Source organism: Semicossyphus pulcher, unplaced genomic scaffold, assembly GCF_022749685.1.
Source record: "Semicossyphus pulcher isolate SPU_LCO1_2020_fin unplaced genomic scaffold, fSemPul1.0.p SCAF_2, whole genome shotgun sequence".
Taxonomy (NCBI): domain Eukaryota; kingdom Metazoa; phylum Chordata; class Actinopteri; order Labriformes; family Labridae; genus Semicossyphus; species Semicossyphus pulcher.
This window is the reverse complement of record NW_027211693.1, coordinates 25,423,354-25,436,292: the sequence shown is the minus strand read 5'-3', so window position 1 is coordinate 25,436,292 and position 12,939 is coordinate 25,423,354. Positions and strand designations below refer to the sequence as shown.

At 45.8% G+C, this 12,939-nt stretch overlaps 1 protein-coding gene across 2 annotated transcripts in view; it reads left to right on the top strand.

Moving 5' to 3' along the window:
* ebf1a (EBF transcription factor 1a) overlaps window positions 1-9,708 on the top strand; it is a 53,330-nt gene extending 43,622 nt beyond the window's left edge. Inside the window, exons 12-17 of one of the 2 annotated variants that reach the window (XM_069669589.1) lie at window positions 2,016-2,081; window positions 2,561-2,723; window positions 3,895-4,074; window positions 6,690-6,887; window positions 7,127-7,198; window positions 8,355-9,708. In XM_069669589.1, the coding sequence (XP_069525690.1) occupies window positions 2,016-2,081; window positions 2,561-2,723; window positions 3,895-4,074; window positions 6,690-6,887; window positions 7,127-7,197 (678 nt within the window). In that variant the 3' untranslated portion in view covers window position 7,198; window positions 8,355-9,708. The remainder of the gene's footprint in view (window positions 1-2,015; window positions 2,082-2,560; window positions 2,724-3,894; window positions 4,075-6,689; window positions 6,888-7,126; window positions 7,199-8,354) is intronic. The other variant, XM_069669590.1, reaches the window with a different exon arrangement.
* The last annotated feature ends 3,231 nt before the right edge of the window (window positions 9,709-12,939 follow it).

Sequence of the window (12,939 nt, the reverse complement as noted above, 5' to 3'; positions counted from 1 at the left end):
GTGAGGATGGAGGCACAGCCAGGCTGCAGGGTGTTTAGCTGTGGTGTAGCTGGGGGTCTGGGGTTGGCTAATGAGTGACCGCCCTGCCAGACGGGGCCAGGCTCTGCTCTGGATCAGGTTCCCCTTCCTGTTGACGTCTCTGTGGGCCTGACTTTACGGGAAGAGACCCTGCGCCCAGGAAATGGTCTCCCCTTACAGCGGCAGAGCTCGGGAGGCAGCACGGCGCTAACCACATTTATCTGTTTATCAGAATGACTCTGGAGCGCTGCCTAATCGCGTTTAGCTACTGGACAGATCCCTCTGCTAACGAGAGACTGATAGGTACAGACAGGGAGCAGAACCAGAGAGGGTGATTAATCGAGAGGATGGGAGAGAGGAGGAGGAAGAAGAAGAGGAGAGAGAGACAGGAGACAGTAGTTGGAGACGCAGGTGAAGGAGAGAGGAGGTGGAGATTAGAGATGGAGACAGACAGACAGAAGTAAAGAGCTGAGAGGCTGTCAGACTCCAAGCTGGTGCAGAGAGAGGCGAAAAATGTTTAAGATGAAGTGACTTAGGTTTCATATATCCTTCCTGAACACCGCTACACTCCAGCTGCGCATCTGTTTGTGTCCTAATGCCTTACTCTTCCCTCATTTCCCCTCCTCCTCCCCCTCCTCCCCCCTCCCTCCCATCATCCATCCATCTACCTATCTAGCAATCCCTGGGAGGCATGTGGAGTCGAGGAAAAGCAGAGAGAAGGAAGCGAGGAGCGGTGCATACATACTAAAGAACCACTTACCTTCCCAGGGCCTCTACATCTCTCAATCACCTCGAGCAGGCCTCCTCTCTGGTCTCCCCCTCTTTGCCTCCCTCCCCCTGCCTCCCTCTCTGCCTCCCCCAGATAGTGCTAGTAATGGGAGGTTAACACAGAGGCAGCGCTCCCATTATTGAGTGAATTTAGCACCTCGGACAGCGCTCTACAATCTTTATTGCTTTGCTGACCCTCTCGTCATGTCCTGGGCGTGCTCGACAGCCTCCACATGTGCGTGGCGGCTGCGTGTGTGCGCCAGTGTGTGTGTGTGTGTGTGTGTGTGTGTGTGTGTGATATGAGTCTGATTGAAAGGCGGTGTGTCACGGAACAGAGAGCACACATGCTCCAGGGCTTGTTCACAGCGAGGGATACACTCAGGAGGGTATAGCGCACAGCGTGTGTGTGCGCAAGGAGAAGGGAAGGAGGGAGAGAGAGGGGAACGAGGGGAAGGTTGGAGGGGAGGGGGCTGCAATTTTCTGGTTGTCGCGCCTCCAGCATATATCCTGGCCCCGGCACATTAACTTTTAAAAAGGGTTTCGTAGGGCTGTAGGTGTCTACATCACACACACACGTATAACGACTGCCTGGAGTCACACACTCATACACTCAGGGAGGGAAGAGAATGGAGACGGAGCGAGGAGAGAAAGCAGGGTAAGCGGTAGAAAATGAGCGCGGAGAAAGTGGCAACACTACGCGAGGATAAATGTTTGATGTGGGAAATTCCACTCGGCGGTTTTCACCTGAGCGATGATGTTCTACATTTATCACACAAAGTGGATGCAGGGCTATTCACTTGGATCATTACCAGGGTTAATACGGGGCAGGAGACGGGTGTGTCCCGGAGTTGTATAGCCGTCAAACAGATGATATGTTGTGTTAAATGAGATTGATGTGTGGTCATGTACGCTAGATTCATGATCCGGCGCTGACAGCCGGGAGAAGATGTAGAAGATGGTTGACTGATAAAGAGATATAGGCTCATGTTTTATTCACAGATAACAGTATCTTACCTCTGCTCTCCCCAAACTGCCCGGCGAGTAACAAAGTGCCGGGACAGGCCCATTTCTCTTCCTCTGCCTGCCTCTGTCGGCCTCCTTCTTCTTCTGCACTCTCTGTTCTGCATTCACAGCATAATGCAAGACGTGAAATGTAATAAAAGTGACTGAACTCTTTGAGCCGTCACACTCGTGATCAATCCCCTTCTTCTTTCTGCGCTTGATTGTAGGAGGTGATCCTAAAGAGAGCAGCAGACCTGGTGGAAGCTTTGTACGGGATGCCTCACAATAACCAGGTAAGCACTCGAAAACACACACATGTGCGCGAACATGAAAATCTTTGAGGGGAAATTAGCGGTGTCTCTGCTGTCCCTGCAGCACAAGATCTGGGCCCAATAAACACACAAAGAAAGAGCTTTTCTCGCTCATATTCTGTGGAGGAAAGGAAAACTATGAAAGGAGAGAAGGGAGAGTAGAGAAGCAGATAAGGAGGAGAGGGAGGAGGAAACATGAAGAAGAGAGGAAGCGGCAGGCCAAAGATTTGATGAGTCTGTTAATGAGGCTTTCCTCCATTTACTGGAACCAATCCCACCACTCCCAGTGACCACTGATAAAAACCACTCAGCCTCCTAGGTTTACATGCGCAATATCTGGAGTGGAGATCTAGCATTCTTGTGAGACCATAAAGCCTGCATCAAGGGCACATTTTTCCTTCTTCTCCTCTCTCTTCTGCCTCTGTTGCTGACCACAGCTCTTTTTTCTTCTTCTTTGTCAGGAGATGATTCTGAAACGAGCGGCGGACATCGCAGAGGCCCTCTACACGACAGTGCCACGAGGGCACAACCAGCTAGCCAGTCTTGGCAGCGGCTCCGTGCATGCTGGCATGATGGCCGTGAACTCCTTCACCGGGTCAGAGGTGGCGCAAACAGGCAACCAGGGTGAGCGAACTCAGCAGGAAACAATTAGAGGCTGTTATCATGGGAAATGTGGCCGCCATTTATTCTTTTTTTGGAAAGAGGGATGTGAAGGAAAGATGAGTAGCGCGATAGGGACATTTTATTTTTCATGTGGGAAATTCAGAGAGGGTGATTTAAGAGCAAATAAGGAAGAGTCTGAAAAAGGAGGGCAGGAGGAGGAGGAGGAGGAGGAGGAGGAGGGGAGAAGAGGGAAAACTTGAGACGAGGATAGAAAGAAGGTGAGAGAGTGAAGAATGGAGAAAAAGGGAGCCACGGATGGAGAAATATGAGTGGGTCCTAGGGGTGTGTATATTAGACTGGGGTCGGCCCCCGTCTGACAGAGAGAGATGTGGGTGCAGTCAGTGGTGATTCATCACATGTATCAGGGGAAGCAGGGGAGAGTGGATGGACCAGCCTCTGGATGTGTCTCAATACTTCCAATGAGCTTCCCTCGCCTCTTCCTCTGTCCTTCATCTTCATCTGGAAACATGTTCAGATGTGAAGAAAACAACAGATATCAGCCGCGCGACATCTGGCTTAGAGTTTGCAGCTCGTAACAGATGAGGACGGGGAATTGGTGATACCTTATTATCAAAAAAAGGAGGCTCAAACAGCAGAGAGGTGCAGCCTTTGTTGCACTGGAGAGCAGAAATTCCTGATGTTCATCTCCAGCTGTGTCTTTTCTCCAGTGTCAGCACGTTGGACCTGAGATGTATATTTATAGTCTGCTTTCCATCTTGTCCTCTTTCTGTTCGCTGGCCCTGTAAAGCATAAAGGAGGAAAGGGCCCTGTCAGAAATACTGGCTTCATTCTTTATAAATTACAGGAGAGCTGCGGAGGCCTTTTAGTGTTAATTGCCTTATCAATATATCTAATTTTGGAGAGGAGCCAGTGAGGTTAAAGGCCTCTTGTTCCAGCGGTTGGATTGCAGATAGTTCCCTCTTGTATCATTCTTCCCTTCGCTCTGGTCATCGCTTTCCCGCTCTGCCATATGCTTAAGATTTTCCTGTTGGCTTTTACCGCTGTTTCCTGTAGCTGTGTAAGGAAAAGCATATTTGGTACTGCATGAGGGCTTTCTTGTTGTGTTATGTCCGCCGTCTTCTACACACCTAATACGTTCTCTCTCCTTCTCCCTCTCTTTCCCTGTCCATAGGTTTCAGTAGGAGTACAAGCAGTGTGTCCCCTCATGGTTATGTTCCCAGCTCCACCCCCCAGCAGAGTAGCTACAGCTCTGTCTCCACTAGCATGAATGGCTACGCTAACTCTGGCATGGCAACCTTAGGCACCTCGCCCAACTTCCTAAATGGATCCGCAGGCAACTCGCCCTATGCTAGTGAGTACACACACCACATCCTAGATCTGCTACAGGGAGGGGAGGGCAAAATCAAGGCATGAAAACGCAGAGAGATTGAATGCGAGCCTTTACAACATAAAAGAAGAAGTATTTCACAGGAAGTGAGAACAGGAGGTGCAAATAAGAAGTGACACTCAAGGAGAAAGTGCTGCAGTTCCGCTTGCTCATCTGTTTCTTTAAGAACAGAGTCAAACGCAAATCCCCACTTTATTGGCCAGGGGAGCAGATCACCTAGCACCCCCCCATCACACACACCCCGCCACCATTGCTCACGCACACACATTCACCCTCTACATTAAAGACCCTTGATTAAATCAATAAACTAATTGCTAGAGAAGCAATTCCATTTCAGCGCTTTGATTCCTGGGTGTTAACAAGTATTTTAACAGGCTCATCGGCCCCACACAGACACTTTCAATCAATGGCCCCTCGGCCTGCCTTTGTAGGTCCAATTTTCATTAATTGATTAGTTAGGCCCCTTCATAAATGGATTATGACTTTATTGCGAGGATTTGTCAGGAAGAGCCATAAAAGCTAAGTGTTGGATAATAACAACAATAAAGGCAGAAGCAGATATCAGAGGGCAGGTGAAATACGACTCGCTTGATTGTAAAATCACTGAGGGGGAAAATGCTCTTAGTGTATTAGCAGACAAAAGACAAACCCAGTAGAAGAGGATGGATGGGCTGATGTCAGAGGGAGACAGGATTTTGGTTGTAAAGATAACCTTCCGGTCATTTTTGTCTGTGGCCTCTCACAGCTGTAACTCATAGCAGGCAGCAGCTTGTAATCACAACGAATCCGGCTTAAAAGCTGTCTTGTGTAACGCTGAAAATTAAAAAGTATTTCACCAAATATCAGTTTGAAGCTTTTTGCTAAATAATGTAGTGCTGTTTTAATCCACAGTGATGTGGACCAAAGGCTGAGACCTTCACATGTTTAAGGCTTTAAGCCTGGTCAGGCCGTCATTTAAAAGACAACACTTTGCTTATTAATAAATCTATTCCAGTGGACATGTGAATATTTAACTTTCATGATCTTTGATCAGTGATTTTATGCCATTAACCAAAAACAAACCTGTCTCAACAATGCTGACCTTTACAAAATGGAGTAAGCTAACATATAGGCCTAGCTTATAAGCTAAGAGTCACCATAAAGTTTTATTCTCTGCGACAAATAAAATATAAAAAACTGAGCAGAGTAGCTTTTTAACTAGTTTTAGTGTAACTCTTCATTCAACAAACTTAAAAAGCTCTCTATAAGGAAAACAAGCTCAAGCGATTGTGACCAACTAGAGCTAGCACGTTCTTGCTGGCTAGCGTTTATGGGAGCTAGCTATCTACAATCGCAGGCTAGCTACAGTAGTAGTACATTTGTAAATAACTCTTATGTATATAACTTTTTTGCATCGTAACTCTTATTTTGTATTTAACTCTCTATGCTTTCTCTGTGTCAGAGCACAGCAACTATAACGCCCAAATTAATAAAGTACGTCTTAAAGCTTCTCCAACCACAAAATTGACTCATTAGCCCCTTTTACGCTTCCAGTTCAAGGCGGGATTATTACACCTCTATTACGTTCCATTTCCTATGTTAAACGCACAGAGGCTGAATGGTGGGGCATAGTCATTCCGCCTCTGAGCCGGCATTGGAGGTAGTAACAGAGGCGTAACAGAGGTGAAACGGCATCAGTGTAAACACCGGAGCCCGCAGGGCGGAACAGCCTATTGTGTGTGTATGTGAAACACGCGCTGTTTTTTTACATCTCGCACACTATGTAAAAACACACACTGGGGCGGCTTTACGCCGGCGTTGCTTAGTCCAACGTAAAATGGCAAAGGCTGCATGACGGCGGAGCTTCGTTACGGCACTGAGTTGGAACCGCAGTGTAAAAAGGGCTATTGTGAGGCTTTTTGGTGTGACACAGCCTTTAGGCTTTAAGTAAGGAAAATCATTTTACGGTTGAAGACATCACCAACAATTTATGACATGGTTAAGGATGTTGAAATAACACAAACAATAAGGAATTATTGTCAAGCTGATGTTTTAGATTTAATGAAATCATTTTCTCTGGCTGTACACTGAAATATCTTCTTATCTAAATATTTGTTAAAAAGGTGATCCAGGAGAGCGTTGTTTGTAAGAAACCCCAAAGAGCAAATTACGAGTACAGCACCCAGAGTTAGCGAGGAGTTGTTTATCAAGGCGTAGCGCCCCTTGAGCAACAGGATGAGTCATCAAAACAGACTGATAGGAGAAAAAAGTACTTTGGGCTGTTTTCTGTGCAAGTTTCCAACTCAACACATTTTTGTCTTAGCTATGGAAAATCTAATAGCCAGGTGATTGCTAACAAAAAAAGGTTGCCAATAAAAGTCTGAGCCATATGATCTGAGTCCAAAACATTATCCCTCCTGCCATCATCCATTGATCAGTCCCTTTCTGTTCGTCCCGTCTGCCCGTCCTCTGCCCTCGGCCCTCTCTCTAACCTCACCTCTCCCCTTTCCGTCTTCATCTTTCCTCCCTGTCATTCTTCCCTGACGTGCTCCCGATGACCCCCTTAACCCCCCCTTTCCTACCCGTCTCTCTTCTCTCAGTCGTCCCGTCAAGCCCCACCATGGCCTCGTCGACCAGCCTGCCGTCCAACTGCAGCAGCTCCTCCGGCATCTTCTCCTTCTCTCCAGCCAACATGGTGTCCGCCGCCGTCAAGCAGAAGAGCGCCTTTGCCCCTGTCGTGCGACCCCAGAACTCCCCTCCGCCCACGTGCACCAGCGCTAATGCTAACAGCCTGCAAGGTTAGTGTTAGCCACGTGGCATTTATATACATTGCATCAAATGATTTTTATGCATCTTTATGTTTAAAAAGTTAACTCCAAAGTCTATACCTTCATCAAGCTTATATCCTGCTCTTCTTCCCTCCTTATAATAACAATTGCTCACTTTTAATCCCACTTCCTCCTCTTATTTCCCTTTTCTTTCCCTCTTTTTTCCTTTCTTTCCCCTCCTCAAACCCCTCCGCTCTCCCTCCTCACAGTAGATCAGTCTTTTGTGGACTCTAGCAAGTACTCATCAACCAACTCTCTGCAGGGCCTGGCCTTCTCCTGAAGTATGTTACCTCTCTGTTGCATTTTCTCTGTCTGTGTTTCTTTCTACGCCACACACTCATTTGCACCAGCGGCTCATCCCTCCCTGCCCTTCCTTCTCGTTTCTGTTTTTATTTGTCACTCTTGACTTGTCAGAGAGACACCATGCCACGCCATATGTGTTCCATTTCCTGTTTTCACTTCCTGCTTCCTGCTCGTGCTCCAGTGGGTGTCTTTGTAAGTGGCGTTGAAGGGGGGGGTGGTTGTTATGCTACCATGGGTCATTCTGTTCTCCCATTTCCATCGAATGCAGCGCGGGGTCTGTTGGTCTAGGCAGGATGTTGTATGGTGTTGAGATCCTGCGAGAGAGAAATGATGGATGGGAATCTTTATCAGAGCCCCAAGCTAAGCACTTCCTCACTTCCTCTGTCGGCGTTGATGAGCGCTGACCACGGTGACCCAAAGGCCATTGGCCACTGCGCACTGATCACACTGACACACACACGTGCACGCATTCACACTCGCGCACACACAGCCGGAGACACTTAGGAAATAACCAGGGAATTAGTGGATTGAAGAGAGAGGGGAATCAATAGGGAGCCAATATGTTATATGAAAAATTCCTGCCTGTGATGGCTTCTGTGTTAAAATGGGGGGAGGGGAAAGAGGGGGGGAGGAGGAGGGAGGTGAAGATGTTGAGCTAGAGCGGGATAGAAGAAGCCCCCCCAGAAAAGACTCATGGGTTCCATTTCCTTGTTAAAGTGTTGAGCGTGATTTCACCACCTCATGTCACCGCGTCTCTCTCATGTTTGAATTATGCTCCATGATGCACAATGGCCTTACACAATGTAGCTGCTAACAATTAACAGTGGCAGCTCTTGCATGAAGCTATTCAGACAGCCTGCAAAAAGTTGAATGATGCTGTCGGTGCGCGCCAAGTTAGCGGAGCAGCGGAGAAAAATGTTTTGATTTTGGGGCCTCGGAATGAAGAGATAATGAGGGAGAGTCGTCTTTGTTCGCCAGATGCTGGAGCACATTTCTGTTATGGGACTGTTGTGATGACAGATGAAACCCAGCAATCACATGACTGACCTCTCTCTCTCTCTCTCTCTCTCTCTTTTTCCTCCTTTCTTTACCCCCCCTTTACCATTTTCCTCCCCCTCTTTTCCCACAAAGCAGCGATTCCCGGGATGATCGTTCCACCCATGTAGAGGATCTGGGATAGCTGGAGATTTGGGAATGTGGAGAGGAAAAAGACACAGAAGCAGAGTCTGGAGAGGCTCTGTTATGCTTCGGAGCTGAACTGAAGGAAGTGAAGATAAGACGCAGGACTCTGTAAAACTCAGGCCTTTCCATTGGGATTCATCTGAAGGGATAGGGGAGGAGTGAGACGGGACAATACGAACCTTTGTGATGTTATTTCCCTCTTGGTTGAATTAGCGTAGCTTCTCTGACACCGCGTTGGATGGAGTGTATAGAGACTGATAGTTTACCCACAGTGTGACACTGACCTCATGAAAGGAGCATTTATTTATCTTTATGTTTATGCCTGTAAGGTTTGGGTTTGATTACTGGAGGCCCCCACGCCGTCTCGCAATCCGTACAACTCGCACAAACAACAGTGAAGTGTTGGTTTGGCCATGAAGTTTTCGTAACCTCTGTCACAATAGAAGAAGCTTTCCTTAGCTCGGCCCGCTCGCTGAAACCACAGAACGACACGCTGGCCAAATGGAGCTAAGGTCAACGAAACAAAAAAAAACAAAGAAGTACACAAAAGAACAAAATCAACCCTCAATTTTGCTGCTAATTATCCCATAAATCTAAAAGTCGTGTAACAAAATCTCCCTCTGCTAACATCTGAAAACATGCCTTTCTTTTTCTTTGTGTTCGGTTTGTTTGTTTGACTTTTAATAAAACTGTGAGGATTGAGCTGTTTGCAATATGCTTTTCTGCTTGTCATGTGAAGAAGACGGTGAAGATTTAGCCAAAATTTTTTGTCTGAGATTTTAGAGAAGACTTGAAAAGCCAGAGGATGTGTGCGTCCAGCCAGCACTGTACTGAAGGAGTCTAGCGAATATCAAATTAGAATCAAAGCGTGATATATGTGATATATTTTTGTATATAAAAAAAAATTGACTTTTTTCATTTGACTTTTCTTTTTGCGATAGCTCTAGTTTGAAATGTAAACATTAAATGTCTTAAGGCAGCTTCTCAGTACAGAAGATAGATTTACTGTGTGTGTCGATATCTCATCTGCTAAACATGAGAAACATGGATTTGGATACAAAAAGGGGATTCCTGTAAAATATCCTATAAATAATGTATTTATCCCTTGTATTTGTACATTGCCTCTCACCCTCGTTTAGTTGTGTTGTGTAAGTTTAATACAGTAAGTGAACATATTTCACTGTGTTTTCTTTCATTATTTACTGTTGTCTCTCACTATTTAAATGTGACTTTTTTATCTACTTTTCCTTTTGTATGTTGATTGTTTTGCATCGGTATACCATGCTTTCATTTGTTGACTCAAAAACATGCCATTGTCTATTTTTGTATTATTTGTAAGTTAATAAAAATATTCATTTGTTTTCCTTATGAAAATGTTTATTGTATGGCAAAAAAGTAGCATCTTATTCAGAGTATTTGGTTGAAGTAGATTTTTTAAGAATATATACACACATTAATATATACTGTAAATCTATATCTTTTTGTTTGAGGCTTTCAGATTGAAGCTGTTCTTGAACTGATAATATGCATGGGTTCTTCTCTTGAGTGACACTTTCTTTTTTTGTGTGTGCAAACCAAGAGATCTAAGAAAATGCTCTGTGTTTTTCTTTCTTTCAGTTCCTCTTTTTTCCCCCGTTCTTTCTTTTCCTACGTTATTTATGCCTGCTTACAGACTGTATCTATATACTCTTTCTTTTTTTCTGTCACTGTAATCTTTACCAGCAGTCTAGATGCCTTAACAATGCAAACCCATTCTTCATTCAATCACGTGTACAGTTTTCTACCCTCACCACAATTGTCTATTGCCACAGAGGAATTCATGGGAACTTGGGGACAAAGCACAAACCCACTCTGTTTGGTGGTGAAGCCAGACTAGAATACAAAGAGCCATAATTCAACAATCACACACACCCCGATGTACTATAATACTACAGCAATGGCACGCTTTGAAGGACGCCGACAGGCCTGTCTCGGCTGTGCTCATTGCACTTTTGTCTTTTTTGTAGCGATTATGTAGCTTTTTTTTGATTAATGAAATAATTTCAACCGCATGTTGGTAATATTTCTCATTAACCACAGGATCACAGCAGTGTGACAACACAGCGCTGAGTTAATTGTAGTACAAAGGGGCGCACAGTGGAGACGAGCACCGTCACAGCACAATTTTAATCTCACATGAAGTCGTAGGTCGGACTCCAGAATCCGACAGTCCTTCTCTCCCTGTATCAGCCTCTCGGACAAAACAGCTTCATTACAAGCTAAACAGAACAAGAACAAGCGAGGGAGCCTGAAAGGGAGCTCCTCGGCCCCTCAGCCACTTCTGTAGTCTTTTCTTTGTGTCTGCCGTGTGTCTTCAAGCTGTTGCTGGACAGAGAATAGGGCTTTTCTCTTTGCTTTTCTTTTCTAGAGCCTGGTTTTGTTAAGTGGGCAGAAAGGAGCGTTTTAACAGAGGCGCCTGCTGACAGACGAGTGTTTTTCAGGCACTTGTGTGCCCGCGCTGGTCGGGCCGGGGCAGGAGGGGCCGCAACATATCTGTTTCAAATGAACTACAGAGGTCTGTTGTCATACAATGGCTTCTTTGTAAGCAAAGTTCCATCCTGATTATGAATATTGGTAATGGGTGACAAAGTTTTGTATTTAGGTAACAAACAACAAAAAAAAAAGATGCAAACCAAATAGCTGGTGTCTATTTTTTCCTCTGTTTTGTCTTTGACTGCAAATACACTGAACAGCTCTATGATATAAGGGAAGGAAAAAAATTCTACTGTATAGATTGTTATTGTTTTTGATGAAAATTGAGCTGTAAGATAACTTTTGGACTCTCACAATGTTGAATTAAAGTTACCTCTTGTCTGTGACTTTGTCAGTCGTCATTTTGTGACTTTGATATGTGCTGCATAATGATGACAGGATCGCCACACACACATCTCGAAACACTTAACTAATGAAATATTGAGACAGTTTGTAGTGCCTTCTGTCTTCTGACTGAAACATCTTCAAACAGCTGACATGCAGTCGACTAATAACCGAGGAGACCTGGCTAAGACTAATTCCACAGGTCAGAAACAGGCCTCCGCCCCTCCCCCCCTCGCTGGGCTCCTCTCTCTAATGAATCTAATTCATTAATGCATTACTGATGGCATGGTGAACATGGTTAGCCTGACAAGTTTCCTCCTAAACATATTAGTTAATGATGATTCCAAGGTTATTAATTGCGAACGCACCAGCCCACCATAATTGAGTCATCATTTGCATACCCGGTCATCAGCAGAAAATTAATTTCTTTTTTATTTTTTGCATATCTAATTTAGGACGTTGCGATTGGATTAGCTTGTGAAAATAGCGGATCCCAGGATTCTGCTGACCTCAGAGTGTTCCAGGGTCTCCACGGTAACTGGAGGCTTCCGTACCGCCGACGGGGGGGGCGACCTGGAAGTTCTGATGGAATAAGGACTCGTAAACACTGTGTGTGCTCGTGTGTGTGTGTGTGTTTGCCTCCTTAATTGCCCATAGGTTCATAACTGCTCAGGGCTGTTTCTCCCATACATCTAATAAGAGAGTTGATAGTTTGCTGACAAACAGTAAAGTGGGTTGTACAGCGAGCACGATTGAGCAGTAAGAGGTGGGATATTGAATTATGGAGGTTACACACTCAGTGCCGGGGAAAATGAGTCCTGCAGCCTAATGTTTTTGATTAGCCAGCCGAGCACCACAACGCGCGGCTCCAGGGATTCTGCTTCCCCCCCAAATGCGGCTTGCATTGCAACACACACACACACACACTCATAAATCATAAATTCACACAGACAAAAGGTGAACCCATTTTGCTCTTTATTTCCAGCAGCTTTTCAGGCCTGGATAGACTGGTCAGTGTGGGAGGAGGACAATAGGAGTGGGAGGCCGAGGGCAGCGCGGAGCCGGCAGACCTCAGGCCTCGGGAGACGTAACATTAAAGACGCTATTCCTGGAGAACTCCTCTCCTCTGGATTCAGACGGCACAGGCTCCGCACATCAAGAGGGGTGCTGTTCTGTGCTACTAGTCGCCTAATGAAATATATTAATGCACATATTCCTCAACATCGCTCGCTCTCCTCCTCCTCCTCCTTCTTTTTACTCATTCTCCTCCCTGCGTGGACACATGAAGGGAGGAAGAGCGGAGAGAGAGAGAGAGGCATATTTGAAAGAAAAGCAGGAGTCCCCATGGGGATCCCGGATAAAGAAAGGAGAGGAAAGAAATGGAAAGGAGAGAGGATGGGATGGGAGTGCGAGGGGGGGCGGGGTTGGGGGGGGTATTCAGAAAGGAGGCAGACCTAGACAAGGAGAGGAGGGATGAATATTAATAATGTTGGAAAATAGTAACAATGGACATGATAGAGAGAAGAAGAGGAAGTTGCACCCAGGCCTTACTTACTGTAACATGTGTGTGTGTGTGTGTTTACAGGTGCATGCAGGCCGCCTCTCTGCACGCATCTCTGCCAGTAAGACACATCTGAGTGCAGGCAAACCCAGAACGAGTGTGCACTCACATTCAGGTTTG